At 43.5% G+C, this 24,249-nt stretch overlaps 1 protein-coding gene across 1 annotated transcript; it reads left to right on the top strand.

The window, feature by feature from the left end:
• Positions 1-3,647: 3,647 nt before the first annotated feature.
• On the top strand, positions 3,648-23,836 carry F2R (coagulation factor II thrombin receptor). Its single transcript, XM_003920955.4, has 2 exons — positions 3,648-3,918; positions 22,385-23,836. Exons 1-2 carry the CDS (start codon positions 3,825-3,827, stop codon positions 23,572-23,574), a joined length of 1,284 nt encoding a protein of 427 aa, XP_003921004.3. The 5' UTR covers positions 3,648-3,824; the 3' UTR covers positions 23,575-23,836.
• Positions 23,837-24,249: the final 413 nt, after the last annotated feature.

Raw genomic sequence — 24,249 nt, 5'->3', positions numbered from 1 at the left:
ACACATACTTGCTCTAAAACTGACAGGGGTTTTGGCATGAGTGGTGGGGAACAAATGAAGTAGTGGATTATCTTCTTCAAAAAGCTCTTAAGAGCACATAAACATAAGAACTTTGTAAAGTCTGAGGATAAAACAGAAAACAACATCACTAACAGACCATAAAATTAGAAATCAGTCACAAAAAGCTAGTAAAAATATCCAAGAATTTATGGTTGAAGATTGAATGAAATTGACAAAATATTTAGACCTGAATTTCATATATGCACATATCAAAACTTGCAAATATAACTGATGTGGTCTTTTGAAAGAGAAGAGGTGAAAAATAATCAGCTAAAAAATTATACTAAAGAGTAAACTCAAAGAAGGTAGAAGAAAAGAATGAATTAAAGATCTGTGTTTACAAATAAACAATGAAAGTACCAGAACAAAAATATGGGCATTGAAAAATAGTCACTTCTGACCTCTGGTCAGATGAAAGGGGGAAAAACCCAAACAATTAGCGATGTTAGGAATATACATGGGGACAATACTACAGATAAAATAGTTGTAGAAGACTAAAATGTACTATATGTATACAAGGAAATAGTATGTTTAAAAGAATTACATACACAGGTACTAAACAAGCTTCAAAAAATACAACTGGTATAAATATTCCTAGAAGGAATCCTTTAGTCAATATGCACAAAGAATTTAAGCATTTCACTGTTTCATTTCATTGTACCTCTTTTGTTTTTGTTTTGTTGAGAAAGAGTCTTGCTCTGTTGCTCTGACTGGAGTACAGCAGCAGAAACTCAGCTCACTGCAACCTCTGCCTCCCCAGTTCAAGTAATTCTCCTGCTTCAGCCTCCCAAGTAGCTGGAATTACAGGTGCACACCACCATGTCCAGCTAATTTTTGCATTTTTAGTAGAGATGGAGTTTCTCCATGTTGGCCAGGCTGGTCTGGAACTCCTGACCTCAAATGACCCGCCCACTGGGTTTCCCAAAGTGCTGGGATTACAGGAGTGAGCCACCACACCCAGCCTTCATTGTACCTCTTTTTGTCACCAAAAGTACATTTTATTCTAATAACTACACCCCAAAGCATCTTTTTAAAACTTTTTTTAGTATTTTTAGTTTTGTAAAATGGTTAAAAATAACATTTTCCACCAATAACACAGATAAAATTTTAAAGTGTGGTCATATTACTTCATTCTTATTTTAAGGATATACATATAAATAATCTGTATGTGGATATGATTTCTTCAATGGTGGACAGAAACTTAGTGGTCAAGTGGCAGGACGTGGTGGCTCACGCCTGTAATCCCAGCATTTCGGGAGGCGGAGGTGGGTGGATCACCTGAGGTCAGGAGTTTGAGACCGGCCTGGCCAACATGGTGAAACCCTGTCTACTAAAAATACAACAAATTAGCCGGGCGTGGCTGTGGGCGCCTGGAATCCCAGCTACTCGGAAGGCTGAGGCAAAAGAATCGCTTGAACTCGAATCGAAGGTTGCAGTGAGCTGAGACTGCGCGAGATGTCGCCATTGTACTCCAGCCTGGGCACCAAGAGTTTAACTCCGCTTCAGAAAAAAGGAAAGAAAGAAAAGAAAAAGAAAAGAAAGAAAAAGAGAAAGAAAGAAAGAGAGAGAGAGAGAGAGAGAGAGAGAAAGAAAGAGAAAGAAAGAAAAAGAGAAGGAAAGAGAGAAAGAAAAAAAGAAAAGAAAGGAAACAGTGGTCAGATGTCAACTACGGAGAAAAGGCAGGAGGTAATTTACTTTTCATATCTTACAACTATCAGAAATTTTGTCATATGTGTTTATATTTTAAGCTGTGTTTTATTGATTCTAAAATGCCTTCTTTTCATAAACAACCCTGAAATTGGAGTGTTTCTTACAGTCATTAGTGTGTCACATTTTTTTCTTGCTTGTGGTACATGGGTTAAAATGATGAATTGTAAAATCAATGGCGTCTTAGAAGTAATGAAAAATAGTTTAATAGTGAATGAAAAGCTATATAATTTTAACGGTTCACATTTACTCTTGGGAATGCTTCCAGAGGAGAATAGAATTAGGGCAGATTTTAAATAGCGTTATTTAACTGGGTACTTCCGTAATTTAGTGAGCAGCTTCTGTGTACAACAAGGTACTTACTGTGCTGCAAGGATGATAGGAGAATATAGGGAAGAACGAAATCTCTGATCGTACTTTCTCCACGACTGTGTCAGGGCTCTAGTGGGGGAATGATACTATTCTTCATGCAAAATTCACTTTTTAAAAAGGCTTGAAAACTTGACCATCGACTTCAGCTGCAGCTCATCAACCACAGAACTCCAAATCCGCCCGCTCATCAGCGCTCTGGGTGGAGAGGAGAAGGGGCTGCGGCTGAGCTTTCCTAGAAACAGCTATCGGAAGACACATTTCCTCTGGGCGTCTGAAAGGCGTGCCCACTGGAGCCGCTGGCAAAGCAAATTAAGCTGCATGCTCCTCCTGCCCACCCCGGCCGTAACGTCCACTTAGCGGACTACCAGGCGAGTGTCCCCGCCCTGTGTCTTGAATTTAGCCCAACTCCTGTCATATCAGGCCCGGCGCGGTGGCTCACGCCTGTAACCCCAGCACTTTCGGAGGCTAACGCGGGAGGACAGCTTGAGGCCAGGCGTGAAATTAGCCGGATTTAGAGGCGCGCGCCTTTCTGTGGTCCCAGCTAATACAGAAGCTGGGGCGAAGCGGTACCCTGAGCCCGGGAGATCAAGGCTGCAGTGAGCCGTGTTGGCGCTGCTGCGCTCCAGCCTGGGCGACAGAGCGAGATCCTGCCTCAGAAACAAACTAATATCGTCCAAGAACCTGTGTAGGACACTTGCAAAGTTACCAGGCCATTTCGCTCTTGGGCGCCCGCGGCCCGAGAACGCCGGCCTCACCTGCAGACGCGCGCCCTCCGCCCCGGCTGCGCAGGTGACCCAGGCGGGCGGCGCGGGAGAGGGAAGAGCTCCGCGAGGCCGCGCGGGGAGGATGCGAGAGAAGCCGCTCTTCCTATTCCACTCTCAGTCTCCGCGTCGGGGAAAGCAGTGCCCGGCGTATGCAACGCTCAACTTCGCGAAATAAAGACAGACGCCTAAAACAAGAATTCTGTCCAAACCCAAGGGCCCTTCTCACTTAGGGGCAACACTACCGCATAAACTTAAATCCACGATCCCCACCTCACAAAAGCAGAAATCCCTTGCAGACTTTCAGCGAAAAACGAAGTTTGCCAGCGCCCCGCATGCAGGGAGGGAGGAAGGGAGGCCACTCGGGACTGCGGCGGCTGCGGAGCGCGGATGCATCCAGGCCCGGGCGTCCGCTGTCGGCGTCTTCTCATCCCAGAAGGGTCGAGACGGCCGCAGGGAGCAGCCGGCGAGCCGCGCGGCCCGGTTCCAAGGACCCCGCCAGTCTGAGTCACTGACGGCTTCGCGGGTCAACGGCACCCAGAGGAAAAAGCGTCTCATTTGGACTCCCCGTCCGGGAGGTGGCCGGCGGCCAGGGCCCACGGGCAGGGCGGGGCGCACAGAGCTAGAGGGGCTGGCGGCCGACGGCGGAGGGACCGCGTCGAGACTCGCACTGCGCGCCGGGGGGCGCTGTTCCCCGCTCTTCCCGGCGCGCCCGCGCGCACCGGTCCCGCCCCGCCCCGCGTCCCGCCCCCGACACGGCGCTCGCCGAGGGGAGCTCGGACCCTGACCTTGCTCGCGGGCACCCCGCGCTCTGCCCGCCGCGCCGACCGGCTGCCTGACTCGCAGAAGTCGGGAGAAAGGGTGGAGCGGAGCCGCCCGAGGCGGGGTAGCCTCCCGGAGCAGCGCCGCGCCCAGTGCGGGACAATGGAGCCGCGGCGGCTGCTGCTGCTGCTAGTGGCCGCCGGCCTCAGTCTGTGCGGCCCGGCGTCCTCCGCCCGCACCCGGGCCCGCAGGCCAGGTGAGTGCTGCACGGGAATGGGGCGCGCGGGCGGTGGGAAGCCGAGGGGAGACTGCGGGGATCCCGGTTGCGCCTTCTCCTCACCCCGCCTCAGTTTCCAACGAAAACCTAACTGGCATTTGGGCTGCGATCTAGAGTTTTCCCCAGTCACGTTTAGGTGGGGCGTGCCACCCCCTTCGCGGGCCCCATTGGACTCGATCTTGGAGGGTGCAGCTCGCCTGCCACGGGGCGTTGGATACGGAGGAGGATGGAGCGGAAGCCCCTGGGAGAGCCTGCAGTCCCGCGCTCCGCTTGTTGTCATTGTGTAGACTCTCCCAGGACCACCCCCTAAAAGAAAAGATCTCACGTTGCTCCACCAATAAACATTCTGATCTTTTCAATATAAAGTGGAGAACTACTGCCGCTGAAGTTTTGCTTTGTTGGATTTTTTTTTTCTTGCACATTTTACGGGCTAGAAAAGTGATGTAGAGAAAAGCCCAGGCAGCCGTTTGGCACGTTTAGCAGAGAATCAGTACCAGCAGCCCCCGGCCCGGCCTTGTGTCCAGGAGTTGCTCACGGTGCGAGATAAATGGTGACAATAGCAGACGCTCCGCGTGGTGGCGGAGGGGAGGTAGTGGGGAGGATTTTGTTGTTAAACAGAACCCATTCCTTACAAGTGAGTTGCAGAAACATGTCCCTCCCCAGGACCGGGCTCCCAGGAACACTGTGGGATCCCAGTATTAATGAGATTTCTGATCCGCTGCAGGGAGAAGATTGCTCATGTAGAATATTTTCCCCACTAGTAGTCTATTTTTAAGTATCTGGTTACTTAACCAAATAAATAAATTTGATTAATTTATTTGGTCAGATATTTTCTATAGCCCTCTCTCCAAAAGCAGGGCAGATGGGTTGTTTTTAGCCTATAAAGGGACTAATAAGGAAGTGACAAAAGTGATTTTGAATTTCCTAATAACAGTATTTTTATAAGCTTTGAGCCATTTTTTTTTTTTTCCCACGCAGAAAGAAGTTCTAGCGGGCTTTCTTGTTATCGCTAAAAGAATGTGCACCCTATGTTGCTCCCACACTCAGAAAACGTGTAGACAAAATCAAGATTAAGAGGTGACAAAGACATAGCATGTTCTCTCCTGTCTTTGTTCAGGGTGTTTTGAGATGCTTTGGGGAAAACTAAGAGCTCCAGACAGGGGCCCAGTGTTTTAACAGTCACTAGGCTGCCTGCCTGTAAATAAGTGAGCATTGTTGCCAAGCGTGTTTGTAAGAACACTGAGAACTCCTGAAAAATTGTGTGCGATGATACATGATTTCATATTCCATTAGGTAATTTGCTCGATTTAGTTTTGGGACAAGCTCTTGAGAATACAGTGTTTTGTTTGAGATTTGGATAGTGGAGTGGAGAACAGGGCTTATAGAAATGCTGCATCCATTGTAGCCACCCTTTCTCACAGTCTCCTCCCAGCAAGGTGTGTTGCCTCATTAGGGAGTGAAGTTAAAGGGTGCTGGTTTCTGCCATGCTTCTTACATGGTCATGGGAGCAGTGGTGCGTGATAATATGGACAGCGCTGGTGTAGACAGAAAGGCAGGTGGACAAACTTGGCTAGTTTATCAGCACTGGATTCTGGAACCACTTTGGGAGAGAAAGAAGGAAGGAGTATGGCAGAAGAAAAGGAGCACTTGCTATGTGCAGTATTCCCTGGGCCAGAAGGAATTTTCACTTAGATTGTCTCATTTCACCTTGTCAAAACACCTTGTTAAAACACCTTGTTAAGGTGGTATTAATCCCCTTTTGCTGATTCTGAAACTTAAGACTCAGAGACAGTGGTCGTGGGGTGGGGCTGTCCACCCATCCTGGGGCTTTGTCTTTAGAAAACGTAAAATGACTAATAAAATCAACCCGAGATAGGTTTACTTTTAATTACCACCATGCATTGGCAGTTCTAAACATTGTCTGTCATAAAGTAGTGGTGCTGGGACTATGAGTGTCTCCCATCCTTGATAGCCACTGCTGTGATAGTTTATTGCACAGCATTTCCAGCTCTGTGTGCTAAGAGGGGCTGTGAAGCCCTCCTAGGACTAGCCCTGCCCACCAAGCTGAGCTTTGCCAAAGCACTTCCCAACTTTCTGTTCCCACTCACTTTGGCATTTCCTGCCTTGTCGCTTTGTGTGTGTGTCTCATTTTCTCAGTTAAGATTCTAAAGTCGTATTTATCCCCATGGTGACTGAAACATGTTCACTCAGCAGATAGTTGTTGAGAAATTTGTCAATTTATGAACCAGTTTACATTCCTTTGTCCAGACAATTTAAGTAAGATGATACGTGATCATTAAAAGGGCCAGCGTCCTGGCTGGGCGCAGTGGTGCATGCCTCTAATCCCAGCACTTTGGGAGGCCGAGGCAGGTGGATCACAAGGTCAGGAGATCAAGACCATCCTGGCTAATACGGTGAAACCGCGTCTCTACTAAAAATACAACAACGAAAAATTAGCTGGGCGTGGTGGCACACACCTGTAATCCCAGCTACTCGGGAGGCTGAGGCAGGAGAATCGCTTGAACCTGGGAGGCGGAGGTTGCAGTGAGCCGAGATTGTGCCATTGCAGTCCAGCCAAGGCAACAGAGTGAGACTCTGTTTCAAAAAAGGAGGGGAGGGAGGCAACATCCAAGAATAAAAGGTGATGTTTATGAATATTATAAGGCTTTAGAGGGTTAAAGTGTTCAAGAATAACTGGTGGTAACTGTGACACTATGACAGAGAGGACTCAGTGGACAATTCCACTTGGTGCCCTCCTACCTACAGAGTCAAAGCCAATTCCTTGGCATGGAATGGAGTGTTTCTCCCCTTGCAAGAGGGTTCTCAGCCTCTCTCCAGGCACCTTCTATTAATCACCCTCTAGTTCACCCAGCCCCATCCTCTAGATCCTTCCTTCACAGAGCTATGCTTTCTCTGGCTTCTGTCTGCATGCCACGCCCTCTGTCCAGAATGCCCTCCGCATGTCCCATACCTCCCACATTCATGTTTAATTAAAAACAGCTAGTCTCTATGGAGCACTGACTACAGCGGACACCCTGCTTAGGGACGTTACACATACTGTCTTACTTAACAGCCCATTGAGCAGATGTCATCCTCATTTTACTGGTTAGGAAAAAGAGACCCAGAATGGTTAAGTCACAAGTTGAGAAAGAGGTAGAATTGGGACTGGGCATAGTGGCAGATGCCTGTAATCCCAGCACTTTGGGAGGATAAGGTAGGTTATCCCTTGAGACCAGGAGTTTGAGACCAGCCTGGCCAACGTGTTGAAGTAATCTCTACTAAAAATAACAAAAAATTAGCTGGGCGTGGTGATGTGCCTGTAATCCCAGCTACTTGGGAGGCTAAGGCACCAGAATCGCTTGAACCCAGGAGGCAGAGGTTTCCGGGAGCTGAGATGGTGCCACTGTACTCCAGACTGAGTGACAGAGGGAGACTCTGTCTAAAAAAAAGGAGATGGAATTGGGAGTTGACCACAGGCCTGTCTCTCCGAAGTGCAGGCTTTCCTTACCACCTGCTGTAGAAAGGAAGCCATTTAAACTCCCAGCCCATCTTACAGTAGAGAAGTAACCCACTGTGCTCTCTAGTACCCCTTGAGACAAAGTCTGTGCCCTATTGCCTTGGTAGCCCAGACCCAGCACAAGGAAGTATTTAGTAAGCATTTATGCATGGATTGTGGTATCCTACCATTTACATTTAACAGATGGTAAGGCGGGCTCTGAATAGATCCCTATTCATGAATATGCTAATTAATCAGATGTTACAAGAGATATTGCTAGTTAGCCTAAACAGAAAGATACAAAACTGAACAGTAGTTCTACCCTAAGCAGACCAGAAAGCTCTATAAAGCCTGAAAGTCAGATTTCTTATGAGCCAGTAAGTAATTTTCTGCCCTACTATCTGTCTATCTTTCTATCTATCTAATATTTCTTAATGGCTTTGTCTTTATTTTTATATAACATGTCAGCATAGCAGGTTTTCAGGGTCCAAGTACAGTGGCTCACACCTGTAATCCCAGCACTTTGGGAACCCTAGGCCAGATGATCACTTGAAACCAGCCTAGGCAACATAGTGAGACCCCATCTCTACCAAAAAAATAAAAATTAGCCAGGTAAGCCAGGTGTGGCATATCACCTGAGGTCAGGAGTTCGAGACCAGCCTGACCAACATGGGGAAACACCGTCTCTACTAAAAATACAAAATTAGCTGGGCATGGTGGTATATGCCTGTAATCCCAGCTACTCAGGAGGCAGAGGCAGGAGAATCGCTTGGACCCAGGAGACGGAGGTTGCAGTGAGCTGAGATCATGCCATTGCACTCCAGCCTGGGCAACAAGAGCGAAACTTCATCTCAAAACAAAACAAAAACAATGAGCTAGACACAGTGATGTGCACCTGTAGTCCCAGCACTCGGGAGACTGGGAGACAGCCTAAGCCCTGGAGTTCAAGATAGTAGTGCCCATGGTCATGCAACTGCACTTTAGCCTAGGCGACAGAGCGGGAGAGATGCTGTCTCCAAAGTATTTAATACATAAAAATTTAAAATTGTTTATATTTTTAAAAATAAAAATATAATTGATGTAATCCACATAACATACAATTAACCATTTTAAAGTGTACAATTCAGTGGTATTTAGTTCATTTACAGTGTACAATGTACCATCCCAACCCTACCTGCTTCCAAAACACTGTCATCTCCCAGAAAGGAAACGCCGTCCCACTAAGCAGTCGCATCCCATTCTCCCTTCCTGCCACCCCCAGGAACCACCAGTTTGCCTTTTGTCTCTATGGATTTACCAATTTTTGATATTTCATATCAATGGAATCACACAATATGTGGTCTTAGTGTCCAGGGAACTTTAACTGTTGGGTTTTGTGGTGGTTGCTGCTGCTGTTGTTTTTTGAGACAGGGTCTAGCTCTGTTACTCAGGTTGGAGTGCAGTGGCACAAACTTGGCTCACTGCAGGCTCAGGAAGTCCTTTTAACTCAGCCTCTGGAGTGCCTGGGCTATAGGCACCCGCCACCATGCCTGGCTTATTTTTGTATTTTTGGTAGAGACGAAGTTTTATCACATTGCCCATGCTAGTCTCAAACTCCTGGGCTCAAGCCATCCACCCATTTTGGCCTCCGAAAATGCTAGGATTACAGGCATGAGCCACCATGCCTAGTCTTTAACTAGTTTTCATGAGTACCTGGGCTCCCATTCCATTGTAGATACTCACAAAAACACCCTTGTTAGAAGAATTATTAGGACCCAGGGCCTTGGTTTAGTTTTTACTACGTTGCCAGTATTGAGGACTCCATAGTTTTACCATTCATAATTTTCTGTTTGTTTCATTTTTGTGTGATTTCTTTCATTCTGCCTTTTTCTTTCTTTTGCTTGTGCCAACAACATCATAAATAGCTCCCTCTGTAGACCGAGATTTTTTTCTCTGGATATGAGCTGTCACTTCCCCAAGTACCCTCTCCCACACTGACCTTGTCATGGTACTTGGAGGAAGCCACTTAACAGGCCCAATGTACATTATTTGCTTTCAAAAGTTAGTGGCTTTTTGAAACAATGGGAATAATCTGTAATTTGCCCTTGAAAACAAATTTATATAACTTTAGTAAAAGACATTATGTAATCTATTTATATTTTAAGTCTAAGATGAATTAAAAATCAAGTAGTATGGTATTGTAGAATAATGTTTACCAGTACAGTATTTTCATTTGTGCTAACCAACAGTAAGAACTGTAGAAATACCCCTTCCTGACACCTTACACTAAAATTAACTTCAGATGGATTAAAGACTTAAACATCAGACCTAACACCATAAAAACCCTAGAAGAAAATCTAGGCAAAGCCATTCAGGACATAGGCATAGGCAAGGACTTCATGACCAAAACACCAAAAGCAATGGCAACAAAAGCCAAAATAGACAAATGGGACCTAATCAAACTCCACAGCTTCTGTACAGCAAAAGAAACAGTCATTAGAGTGAATCGGCAACGACAGAATGGGAAAAAATTTTTGTAATCTACCCATCTGACAAAGGGCTGATATCCAGAATCTACAAAGAACTAAAACAGATTCACAAGAAAAAAACAAACAAGCCCATTCAAAAGTGGGCAAAGGATATGAACAGATACTTGACAAAAGACATACATGAGGCCAACGAACATGAAAAAATGCTCATCATCACTGGTCATTAGAGAAATGCAAATCAAAACTACATTGAGATACCATCTCATGCCAGTTAGAATGGTGATCATTAAAAAATCTGGAGACAACAGATGCTGGAGAGGATGTGGAGAAATAGGAACACTGTTACACTGTTGATGAGAGTGTAAATTAGTTCAACCATTATGGAAGACAGTGTGGTGATTCCTCAAGGACCTGGAAATAGAAATTCCATTTGACCCAGCAATCCCATTACTGGATATATATCCAAAGGATTATAAATCGTTCTACTGTAAGGACACATGCGCACGAATGTTCATTGCAGCACTGTTTACAATAGCAAAGACCTGGAACCAACCCAAATGCCCATCGATGATAGACTGGACAGGGAAAATGTGGCACATATACACCATGGAATACTATGCAACCATCAAAAATGATGAGTTTGTGTCCTTTGTAGGGACATGGATGAACCTGGTAACCATCATTCTCAGCAAACTGACACAAGAACAGAAAATCAAACACTCCATGTTCTCACTCATAGGCGGGTGTTGAACAATGAGAACACATGGACACAGGGAGGGGAGCACTACACACTGGGGTCTGTCGGGGGGAAATAGGGGAGGGACAGTGGGGGGTGGGGAGTTGGGGAGAGATCGCATGGGGAGAAATGCCAAATATAGGTGATGGAGAGGAAGGCAGCAAATCACACTGCCATGTGTGTACCTATGTAACAATCTTGCATGTTCTTCACATGTACCCCAAAACCTAAAATGCAATAAAATTTTTTTTAAAAAAAAGAACTGTAGAAGTAACAATTTACATTGTGATATGGTAGGCATGTGTGTTTTCAATAAATATGTGTGGGCAATCATAATGTATATGTAAACATGAAACAAAAGTTTTACCAAATAGCACTCACCTTTTTCTGCATTTTTTTGCATTTTGATATTTTCTACTCTATATTTTATTTTTAATGCCTATTGCAATCCTGTGAATTGATTTCTAAATCACAGCCATTACTAAATATCTACCACATTTAAAACATAATGCAGCAGATACGGTGAATTTTCCTGTGGTAGCCAAATCCAAGGCCGTATTAGCTTTTCAAGAAGAGTTCTGTTTTCCCGGAACTGTTGTTCGTTACTGTTCTTATCATATCTAGAACCTAATATTTGAGTTCAGATTTACAAACTGCAGAAGAACTTGGATAGGGTTGGGGAATAGGGCTGCTTTGTACAGTACTAACAGTACTCTGTATAGTAGCAAGCTCTCCCCATCCCCAACCCTGGGGAGAAATTGGTGATCATTAATATCCTTGACTATGAGTTAGTTTTCATTTTAGCTAGATGTCTTATTACAGAGTAGAGCGCAGCATTCCCAAGACAGAGAGCTCAGGGCCTGTAACTTTTGGTGGAGAAGAGACCTGGAGGAATGGGGAAAGCCAGGGAATGAAAGTCGTTGCCAGGCAAGACCTGCTTGCATCCTCACCCCACATCAGGTGCTGGCCTCCAGGCTGCTCCAGGCAAGAGCCCACAAACTTTCCTTATGTAGCCTTCATGTCTGCTGTGGTGTTGGGTACACCTGCGTTTATTTCCCTGTAACTTCCCTTCTCCCAGCTTCCTCTTAGGCTTGCTTTCCTATGATTCCAGAGGAGTTCCTGTTCCTGGACGTGGAATGGGAGGAGAGGAGGCCTCATACCGGCAGCTTCTTCTGACCCCCACCCCCGGCAGTCAAGAAGTCTACCTTTAGGCCGGGCACGGGAGGCTGAGGCACAGATCACTTGAGGTCAGAAGTTGGAGACCAGCCTGGCCAACATGGTGAAACCCCGTCGCTACTAAAAATACAAAAATTAGCCAGGTGTGGTGGTGGGCACCTGTAATCCCAACTACTTGGGAGGCTGAGGCAGGAAAATCGACTGAACCTGGGAGGCAGAGGTTGCAGTAAGCCAAGATCATGCCACTGCACTCCAGTCTGGGAGACAGAGTGAAATTCCTGTCCGTTAATTCTGCTTTCACTGTAGCAGAGATTTTTGTTCACTTACTGCTCTTGCATCTGCTCCATCTAGAACAGTGTTTTAAAGATGTTTTTCTGTTTTGTCCTTGAATGTCTCCCTGCTATCTCTGTCCTTTCTGTGAGGGCCAAGTTATTGGTGTGTGCGGTTGGTGTGCAGCCAAATTCAGCAGGACTCCCGAATTCCTAAGCAGCAGTTTTGGGCATCATCACGTTCAGCTATTCATTCACATGTCCACATACTGCCTACTGTAGCTAAAAAGATTTGCAGATTCATTTGTTTGGTGAAATGCTAAGAGAAAAATACGGTATTATTTTAGGAGTAGAATATGAATCACAAGGTTTTAAAGAGAGAAGAGTGTGGTGTGGGCAAAGGGTATGACCTTTGGAGCTGAGCAGATCTAGGCTCCTCTACTTCATAGCTGTGTGACTTTGGATTAGTTACTTAGCATCTCTCTGCCTCCATGTTGTCATTTATAAAATGATAGTTGTAATGCTCATTTCCTAGAAAAATTAGAGTTACATCAACTAAGGCAAGTGAAGTGTCTAGCACATAGTAGATGCTCAAAAAAATGGCAACTTTTTTTGTACACCAGTGCTTCCATATTCTAGAAAAGCTTTTGAAGTGTTGATACCAAATAAATTCTCTAAATATAAGGCTATCTTCACACAAACATGACACAAGAAAAACAAAAGCAAAAGCCCTTGCCCTTAACTTCTAGTGGCAAATAAACATGCATAAAATATTTGGTTTTTTTTTTAACTTTTATTATGGGAGTTTTCAAACATATCCAAAAAAGAACAGTATAATTACTCCCCATACCCATCACCCAGCTTCAACATTATTTACATATGACCAGTCTAGTTTTATCTAAACCCTCAACTCTCCTCCTCCCCCAACTGTATAATTTTAAAGCAAATTCCAGATATCATATTATATCATTCATAAAGACATCAGTAAACATCCTTAGAGATAAGAACTATTTTTTTTTCACATAACCACATCAATAATACCTAAAAATAAGCAATTCCTTTTTTTTTTTTTTTTCCCCCCCAAGACGCAGTCTTACTCTATTGCTAAGGCTGGAGTCCAGTGGTACAATCATTGCTCACCACAGCCTCAACCTCCTGGGCCCAAGCAGTCCTTCCACCTCAGCCTCCAAAGTAGCTGGGACTCCGGGCACACACCACTACGACCGGCTAATTTTTATATTCATTTTAGTAGAGATAGGGTTTCACTTCGTTGCCCAGGCTGATCTGGAACTCCTGGATGCAATCGGTCCTCCTGCCTTGGCTTCCCAAAGTTTTGGCATTACAGGCGTGAGCCACGGTGCCCAGCCTAACAGTTCCTTAATATCATCTGATAATCAGTAAGCGTTCATAGTTTCCTTACTGTTTCATAAATATCTTTTAACAGTTGGTTTGTTTGAATCAGGTTCAAACAAGGTCCAGCATTATATTTTAATCTGTAACCATCCACCCCACCCCTTTTTTATTGCTATTTATTTGTCAAATAAACTAAGCCATCTCTCTTACTTTTCTACCTACTGGATCCAGCTGACTGCATCTTCAACTCGTGGAGTTTAACATGTATGAAATGTTTCAATTCATTTCCATCGTTATTCTTTTGATGATCAAATTGTCACTTCTTTGGTCTATAGGAGCCTTTTCAGATTGACTCTAGTCTTTTTGACCTAACCCTGATATTCTTTGAAGCTGTTCAGTGTTTATCTTGTGTATTTCCTTCTCCAGATCTGGAACTAGCCATCTAAGGAGCCCCAGTTCTTTTCATTGAAAAAATGGTGTTTGAATCTGAGGGAGTGAAGCATTCCAGTAATGCCGCTGTTTTCCACTTGAGAGAGTTCGTGTGTTTCTGTTGTTTTTCTGTCATCTTCCTCTTCATTTCTCTTTAGCCTGCAGTGTTGTTTCAAATGTTGTGCTCCTTGTGGGAATGTGGGCAAAGTCCTGGGACTTCTGTTTTGTTAATTCTCAAAAAGCATGAGCCCCGTAGGGCAGAACTATGAGTCAAAACCAAGGCTTGGTGTATCATGGAATGCTGGGGTGGTGTCGATCCCAGGATCAAGTGGGACATTCAGAGAGCCTCTAGTCAGCCCTCTGCTTCCAGGACAGATCTCATCAAGGTAAGAAAAAGTGTTATCAAACTCACTAATTTTTTAAAATCTCCAGAGTTAAATAAAGAGTCTGTATTTAATAATTTGATGTATTTGATAACAAAACTACTCTAGAGCAATTTAGAGAAGGCTAAATTAAGCAAAACATAGCAAATAGTATGAGAACTGAATTTAGGACTTCTGCTGCCTTTTTTGTGAAACTGTAGCTTAACAACAACAAAAAACACACAAAGATGAATGATAAGAGTTTTTGGCACCCTGACAAGTACTTTCTCTTTGACCTGTGCTGTGCTAGGACTGGAGGAAAAGTGAGATACTTAAACTCAAATTTCAGCCTACGGGTTATGAACTACTTGGAATTATCCAGTCACCTTTGCACTGGTTTTGTCCTTTCTTTGATGCTGGTATGTACTACATTTTTTCCTTTTTTTTTTCCTGACAATCTTTAATTTCACAAAAAAACAGAATATCAAACCTACAGTCGCAAGAAAAGGTAACACCTTAGGCAGGTTTAACCAAGGGATTATACATTCTTCCTGAACTCTAGCCTATACAAATTTCATGTTTCCACAAGTATAATGTTTCTGTCAGTACTGTACTGCCTGAGGGCTAAACAAGTACTTATTGCCCAAGTACTAAATACCAAGTAAAGTCTAGTGACAGTTTTATTTTCAGACTAAGTGGTAGTATCTGAGGAGCTTAGTTAGGAGTATTTATTCACATTGTATTAGTCTCTCAGGTATCATCTTGATTCATGTATGTAAGTGTGCATGTTGATGTGCACTTTTTCCCCTCTGTGCATCACAGAAGTCCATAATCTGGGCAGGCTTACAAAACTGCAGAGGAGAACTGCATTATTTTAAGGTTCCTCGGCAGGTGCAGTGGCTCATGCCTATAATCCCAGCACTTTGGGAAGCCAAGACGGATGGATCACTTGAGGCCAGGAGTTCGAGACCATCCTAGCCAGCATGGTGAAACCCCATCTCCACTAAAAATACAAAAATTACCTGGGCATGGCGGTGCACGCTTGTAATCCCAGCTACTTGGGAGGCTGAGGCAGGAGGGTCGCTTGAACCAGGGAGGCAGAAGTTGCAGTGAGCCTAGATCACACCACTGCACTTCAGCCTGAATGACAGAGCAAGACTCCATCTCAAAATAAATAAATAAATAAATAAATAAAAGGTTTCTCTAGGTCAGCATTTCTGTGTATGCATGTTTTGTGTGTGTGTGTGTGATATTAAAGTGCCAGAACCACAAACAAAAATCTAAAATATTTAAAAAGTGCCTGGTAGCCATTCATTCTTTTCCTTCACCTCCCACACACGCACTGTGATTTTGAGGATAGCTTCACATCCACAGGGGCTGTTGGTGCCAAGGTCAGGCTTCTGTGTGACTGGGGCAAGGTGAACACAGAGTAAGGTACAAAACTTAGTCTCAAAAAAAAAAGGAAGTTAAGCATCAATCTAGACACGTTCATCACTGGAGACATTCGTTCCTTCCCTGAGACAGCTCTGCCAGGCCACCCGTTCATTATCTGGAGACTGTCTCCTAACTTTGCTTAGGTAGCTTGACCTCAGCCCTGCACTGCCAGGCTCTACTCTGTTGTCTCTTTGTCTCTGAGTTGGTACTACTCTAGCTTTGCTCTCCATTTTGGAAATAGATGCCAACATATTGTATTTTATTTTCTATTTCTAGAATTTCCTGATACTGTAATTCTTCGCTGATTTTTCCTATTGTCAATTCATTTCAATGAAATATATATATATGTGTATATATATATGTGTGTATATATATATATATATATATATATATATATATATGTAGATTGACTGATTGCACATGGTTGTAATAAATTCTTCAAAATCCTTATCTGCTAATTCCAACATCTGAGTCAACTTGAAGTTGGTTTCCGCTGATTGTCTTTTTACTTAAGACTGGGTCACTTTTTTTCCTCTCTCTCTTTTTTTTTTTTTTTTTAGACAGAGTCTTTTGCTCTGTTGCCCGGGCTAGAATGCAATGGTATGATAATAGCTCACTGCAGCCTCAATCTCCCAGGCTCAACCTGTCCTCCCACTCGGACTTCCCAAAATACTGAGATTACAGGTATGAGCCAGCATGCCTGATGGCCCTGTTTTTCTTTTATTTGTCACACAAAAAAATTATATATATTTATACTGTATAACAATGTTTTGAAATATGCATTCCTTGTGGGATGGCTAAATCAAACTCATAGCATGTATTACCTCAAATGCTTATCATTTTTTGTGGTGAGAACACTTAAAGTCTACTCTCTTAGCAGCTGTCAAGTATATAACACATTGTTATTAACTATAGTCACCGTGTCGTACAAAAGATTTCTTTTTAACGTATTCCTTTTTGTTGTTATTGTTGTTGTTTTTTGAGACAGAGTTTTGCTCTTGCTGCCCAGGCTGGAGTGCAATGGCATGACCTTGACTCACCATAACCTCTGCTTCCCAGATACAAGCAATTCTTTTGTCTCAGCCTCTTAAGTAACTGGGATTACAGGCATGTGCAACCACACCCAACTAATTTTGTATTTTCAGTAGAGACGAGATTTCTCCATGTTGATCAGGCTGTTCTCAAACTCCCAACCCCAGGTGATCCACCCACCTCAGCCTCCCAAAGTGCTGGAATTACAGGTGTGAGCCACTGGGCCCAGCCTAAATTTATTCTAATTTTAAAAGAAATTTTGTATCCTTTGATCAATGTCTCCCCAGTCTACCCTACCCACCCGTCCAACCCCAGACTTTGGTAACCACCATTTTATTCTCTGCTTCTATGAGTTCAAGTGTTTTAGATTCCACATGTAAGTGAGATCATCCTATATCTGTCTTTCTGTGCCTGGCTTATTTCACTTAACATAATGTTCTGTCAACTCATCCATGTGGTTGCAAATGATGAATTTCCTTCTTTTTTAAGGCTGAATATTATTCCACTGTGTATATACACCATATTTTTTATTCTTTCATATATCAGTGGACACCTAGTATGATTCCGTAACTTGGCTATTGTAAATAATGCTGCAGTGAACATGAGATTGCAGCTAGCTCTCCGACATCTTGATTTTATTTCCTTTGGATATATACCAATAGTGGAATTGCCGTGTCATATGGTAGTTCTGTTTTTCGTTTTAGAGGAAACTTCATACTGTTTTTCTTAATGGCTATGCCAATTTAAATTCCCACTGTCAGTATACAAGGGTTCCCTTTCCCCATATCTTCACCAACACTTATCTTTCATCTTTTTGGTACTAGCCATTCCAACAGGTATTATGAAGTGATAACTCACTGTGGTTTTAGTGTTCATTTCCTTGATTAGTGATGTTGAGCATTTTTTCATATTCTTGTTGGCTGTTTGTATGTCTTCTTTTGAAAAATGTCTATTCAGGTCCTTTGCCCATTTTTAAATCAAGTTATTTGTTATCTTGCTGTTGAGTTATATGAGTTCCTTATATATTTTGGATATTAACCCTTTATCAGATGTATGGTTTGCAAATATTTCCTCTCGTTGCGTAAGTTCTCTTCACTGTTCATTGTTCACTTTGCTATGCAGAAGCTTTTTAGTTTGATGCAGTCTCACTTGTCTACTTCTCCTTTTCTGGCCTGTGCTTTTATGATCATTACAAAAAAACTATTGCTCAGAACAATGTCATGGAGCTTTTCCTCTGTGTTTTCTTCTAGTATTTTTACAGTTTCAGGTCTTATGTGTAAGCCAGTAATCTATTTTGAGTTGGTTGTTTATATAGTGTGAGAGAAAGGCAACAAGAGGTCCAGAGTTTATCACTTTTGTATATAGGGAGGTTGGATCTGGTGATATGGTTTGGTCTGTGTTTCCCAACTAAATCTCATCTTGTAGCTCCAGTAATTCCCATATGTTGTAGAAGGGACCCAGTGGGAGATGACTAAATCATGAGGACAGATCTTTCCCATGCTATTCTTGTGATAGTGAATGTGTCTCTCAAGATCTGATGATTTTAAAAACAAGAGTTTCCCTGCACAAGCTCTCTCTTTGCCCACTGCCCTCCATGTAAGATGTGACTGACTTGCCCCTTCTTGCCTTCTGCCATGATTATGAGGCCTCCCCAGCTACATGGAACTGTAAGTCAATAAACTGTTTTCCTGTATGAATTACAGGAAAAAATACTCCGGATTTTGTTATATTCCTTCAAAGAGGGTTGGTGTTTTTGCTTTAGCAGCCAAATAATTTGGTTCTACTCAAACGTTAGATTCTTTCTCTCCTGAGCAGAAGCTCAAATATCACTTCAGTTCTTTTATCTTTAGCAGAGGTGCTTCTCATCTTCCCTACACGTGCATAGTTCATGGGTCACCCAAACCCTGGGACAGAATTTACACTGAAATTTAGGGTTCCTTCTCTCTGACTTTTCCTTTCTAGGATTCTCTCCTAACTTTGCAGTGACTGTGTTTGCCCTGAACTCTGTCCTCTGTTTCTGTAGGCCAAAAAGACTATAGATTTAAAAAAAAAAAAAAAAAAAAAAAAAAAAGGCAATAAAAAATAAAACAAACAAAAAAGAAAGACTACAGATTTTCCATCTGGGCTTTAGTCATTCTTTATGTTATATAGACACTGCTGTTGTATAGGAAAAACTATTTTCCTCAAACTGTTTTCTCTTACACAGCACTTCATTCAGTCCTTCTGACTCCACATTGCTGGAGCTGGTTTCCGCATATACCAAGCAACCAGTTCTCCTGCAGATTCTCCAGTGGACACCAGCTGGGTGTCCTCGAATAAAACTCAACTCTGACACTATCTACCTCTAATATAATTCAATTTTGACACTGTCTATCTACCTGGAGATAGAGTCAGATTCCACAGATTAAGGGCTCAGTCTCAAAAACTGCCTTCCGCTTCGGATGCAAGTGATAACTTCTGGCCACACTGTACATTGGGAGTTCCTAAGACCCCCTACTCAGATTTGATTAATTTGCTAGCTTAGTTAATAGAACTCAGGGAAGCACTTTACTCACCTTTATCCATTCATTATAAAGAATATTACAGGGGATACAGATGAACAGCCACATGGTAGAGAGGCATAGGGCAGGGTTTGTGGGAAGGAGCACAGAGCTTCCATGCCTTCTCTTGGGCACCACCTTCTAGGAACCTCCATGTGTTCACCTATCCAGAATCCCTACCCCTAAATTCATCTTTTGGGGTTTTTATGGGGCCTTCATTTCATAGGTATGATTGATTACATCAATGGCCATTGGTATTCAGCTTAACCTTCAGCCAGCCCCCTCACTTCCTTAGAACTTGAGGGGCAGGGTTGAAATACCAGCTCCCATTCTGAAGCCATCTAGGAGTCTCCACCACCAGTAGCTGCCATTAAACCAGTAGCTTGGTCTCCTTCCAAGTAGCTGCGATTACACCCGGCTAATTTTATTTTTAGGGTTCCGCCAGGCTGGTCTCAAACTCCCAACCTCAGATAATCTACCCACCTTGGCCTACCAAAGTGCTGAGATTACAGTCATTAGCCACTGCACTCAGCCTCAAGATAACCTTTTTTAAATTCCAAGGATTTTAGGAGCTGAATGTCAGGAAATGGGAAGACCAAATGTATTAGTCTGTTCTCATGCAGCTGATAAAGACATATCTGAGACTGGTTGACTTAAAAAGGCCAAGCATGATGGCTCACTCCTGTAATCCCAGCACTTTGGGAGGCCAAGGCAGGCAGATCACCTGAGGTCAGGAGTTTGAGACCAGCCTGGCCAACATGGTGAAACCCCATCTCTATTAAAAATACAAAAAATTGGCTGGGTATGGTGGCACGTACCTGTAATCCCAGCTACTCAGGAGGCTGAGGCAGGATAATCGCTTGAACCTGGGAGGCAGAGGTCACAGTGAGCCAAGATCGTACCACTGCACTCCAGCCTGGGTGACAGAGTGGGACTCTGAATCAAAGAAAGAAAAGAAAAGAAAAAGAGGTTTAATGGACTCACAGTTCCATGTGGCTTGGGAGGCCTCATAACCATGGTGAAAGGTGAAAGGCATGTCTTAGATGTCAGCAGGGAAGAGAGAATGAGAGCTAAGTGAAAGTGGTCTCCCCTTATAAAACCATGAGATCTCATGAGACTTACTCACTACCATGAGAACAGTATGGGGGAAACCTCCCCCATGATTCAGTTATCTCCCACTGGGACCTCACACAACATGTGGGAATTATGGGAGTACAATTCAAGATAAGATTTTTGGGTGGGGACACAGCCAAACCATATCACCAAATATGTATTTCACAGTATCACAGGCACCAACATCAGCCTTCTTTCTAGCTAAAAGTCACTGAAAACAAGAAACTCACCAAGTGCGATTCTTTCTTCCAAGATTCACCCCTCGCTTTCTCCACTCTCCTCTTCCACCACCTCAGGAACCTAAATGCCTTCAGGTCATTGATTTCATGAGCGGACAAGGTGGAGAAAGAATTTAGAGTTTAAAGTTGTTATCAAAGCGATGGTTGGCTCCAACAGGACTTAAGGAGCCATGCCAGAAGCAGAAAGGTCTCTTGTTGCATCATGCCTCTCTCTGTAAGTTTTGTTTCCAGGGAAGGTTCCGCTGCTGAAAAACAAAACCAAAAGTTTGAAAATTCACTGTATCCATCCAACTTTGTGCCATTTTTTTTTTTTTAAGAGACAGGGTCTCACTCTGTCGCCTAAGCTGGAGTACAGTGGTATGATCATAGTTCACTGTAACCTCAAAATCCTGGGCTCAATCCTCCCGCTTCAGCCTCCTGAGTATCTAGAACTACAGGCATGTGCCACTATGCCTGGCTAATTGTTTTAATTTTTAATTTTTGTAGAGATGGGGTCTTGCCATGTTGCCTCAGCTGGTCTCAAACTCCTGGGATAACAGGCATGACCCAGCACACATAGCCCCTGCCAATATTTAAATCCTCTGACATTACTTCTAAGTGACTTGTGTGTCCAGCCTTTGTTGTGAGCACTTCCAGTAACACAGACTTTGCCTTTTTTCCTCTGTGGTTTCTCTCTTCTGTCTTCCCTCCTCAGCTTCCCAAAACCCAACAAAGGCTTTTTTGTCTGTTTCTCTTCAATGGCAGAATTTTAGCAAAGCTCATTGGGAGGAAGAGCTGACTGAATTTCAGCTGCTACGTGTTGCTTTTCTTTGATGAGCATTTCAAATGGACCTTTTTGGTGGGAAAGGACATGTACAGCTGAGCCTTTATTTTGACATCTGGTTCATACTCCAGAAACCTTGGTTGGCCTGGCACAAGTGGCCAAGAACATCTGCCACTCTGCTGCCCTGCTCAGGAAAGAAGCATAAGAATGACTCAGGTGATGGGTACCTTGTGGCTATGTTAGGAGATAACCCCAGGGATTGTGGCTTGGACCCAGATATAGTGAGAGATTTCTACACTCTCCTATGTAAGCAAACTGAAGACTATAGAGGAAAACTACTGTCATGGACAATGGTCATAGAATCGGGAGTCCTCAGTCCCATTATGAACTTGCCTCTAAGTCTATAACCCTTAAGAAATCCCCTCTGGTGGCATGCGCCTGTAATCCCAGCTACTCGGAGGACTGAGGCAGGAGAATCGCTTGAACCCGGGAGGCAGAGGTTGCAGTGAGTCGAGATCACACCACTGTACTCCACTCTGGGCAACAGAGTGAGACTCTGTCTCAGGGAAAAAAAAAAAAAGAAATTTCCTCAACTTTCTATGTGGATTTTTCCATTGAAAAGGGACAGGTTTCATAGATGGCTACAAACTAAATGGAGGAAATGTGCATGTGGCCATCGAAACTGGGAGTGATTTGTTTATATAGACATTGGCTAGTGTAGAAATCACTGATTGATTCATTTATATCAAGTACTCAGCCTTTCCTGATGTCTTCAGGGTAACTCTCATTCCCTTTGTCTCTTTGAGGGGCAGACTTTTAGAAGTATTTGCTTATATCAAGACAAATGTTGCACAGTATTTTGAGTTGGCTTACTCTCCAATAAAGTCTATCTATGTCTCTTCTGCTCTTTACCACCCACTCTCCTGATAAGAAAACATAAAACAAACAAAAGTAAAACACGCTCTCCGCTTGTTGCTTTTGCCTTGTTGATGCATTCACTTCTTATATTTACAAATTTTTTATTTTATTTTTCAGAGTCAGAAGCAACAAATGCCACCTTAGGTCTTCGGTCATTTTTTCTCAGGAATCCCAATGATAAATATGAACCATTTTGGGAAGATGAGGAGAAAAACAAAAGTGGGCTAACTGAATACAGGTCAATCTCCATCAATAAAAGCCATCCTCTTCAAAAACCACTTCCTGCATTCATCTCAGAAGATGCCTCCGGATATCTGACCAGCTCCTGGCTGACACTCTTTGTCCCTTCCGTGTACACAGGTGTGTTTGTGGTCAGCCTCCCACTAAACATCATGGCCATCATTGTGTTCATCCTGAAAATGAAGGTCAAGAAGCCGGCGGTGGTGTACATGCTGCACCTGGCCACGGCAGATGTGCTCTTCGTGTCTGTGCTCCCCTTTAAGATCAGCTATTACTTTTCCGGCAGTGATTGGAAGTTTGGGTCTGAATTGTGTCGCTTCGTCACCGCAGCGTTTTACTGTAACATGTACGCCTCCATCATGCTCATGACAGTCATAAGCATTGACCGGTTTCTGGCTGTGGTGTATCCCATCCAGTCCCTCTCCTGGCGTACTCTGGGAAGGGCTTCCTTCACTTGTCTGGCCATCTGGGCTTTGGCCATTGCAGGGGTAGTGCCTCTGCTCCTCAAGGAGCAAACCATCCAGGTGCCCGGGCTCAACATCACCACCTGTCATGATGTGCTCAACGAAACTCTGCTTGAAGGCTACTTTGCCTACTACTTCTCAGCCTTCTCTGCTGTCTTCTTTTTTGTGCCATTGCTCATTTCCACAGTCTGTTATGTGTCTATCATTCGATGTCTTAGCTCCTCCACAATTGCCAACCGCAGCAAGAAGTCCCGGGCTTTGTTCCTGTCAGCTGCTGTTTTCTGCGTCTTCATCATTTGCTTCGGACCCACAAACATCCTCCTGATTGCGCATTACTCGTTCCTTTTTCACACTTCTACCACAGAGGCTGCCTACTTTGCCTACCTCCTCTGTGTCTGTGTCAGCAGCATAAGCTGCTGCATCGACCCCCTGATTTACTATTACGCTTCCTCTGAGTGCCAGAGGTACCTCTACAGTATCTTATGCTGCAGAGAAAGTTACGATCCCAGCAGTTGTAACAGCAGTGGGCAGTTGGTGGCAAGTAAAATAGATACCTGCTCTAGTAACCTGAATAACAGCATATACAAAAAGCTGTTAACTTAGAAAAAGGGGCTGCTGGGAGGTGAAAAAGAAATGTTTATAAAAGTGGATAACTTGAGTATTCTATTCATCCCTGCCCAAACTGTATTGACTTCACCTCCTAAAACAACAGATGTACGACTTGCATGCTTGCCTTTTATGGGAGCCATCCATCCAGCATCTGTTTTTGTTAATTACCAGAAAGATAACAGGATTAGAAGACCGTGTTATTCCAAGGGTATATTGCCAATGCTACAGTAATAACTGAATGTCACTTTTGGAAAAAGCTAGATGACATATCCATATTTATACGTGTGTATGTATGTAGATGTATACATACACATATATTATTGCAGTGCAGTTTAGAATAGGCACTTTGAAACCCTCTTTTCTTCCCTCCCAGCAATTAGAGAAATAATCTCTGATTCTCTGATTTAAGTCTAGGTTGGTAGCGTTTAGCCCTGAACATTTGAAGATGTTTATCAACAGTGGGAGACTCCATAGTTTGGGCTTGTACCACTTTTGCAAATAAGTGTATTTTGAAATTGTTTGACAGCAAGGTTTAAGTTATCGAGGGATAAGACTTAGTACTATCTGTGTGTAGAAGTTCTAGTGTTTTCAGTTTTAAACATAGCCAAGTTTGAATTTCTAAAATTATGGAAACAGATGAAAACCCCCTGTTTTGATATGGGGAGTATT

This window comes from Saimiri boliviensis, chromosome 1, assembly GCF_048565385.1.
Source record: "Saimiri boliviensis isolate mSaiBol1 chromosome 1, mSaiBol1.pri, whole genome shotgun sequence".
NCBI lineage: Eukaryota > Metazoa > Chordata > Mammalia > Primates > Cebidae > Saimiri > Saimiri boliviensis.
The sequence above is the reverse complement of the archived record's forward strand: the minus strand, read 5'-3'. Positions and strand labels throughout refer to the sequence as shown.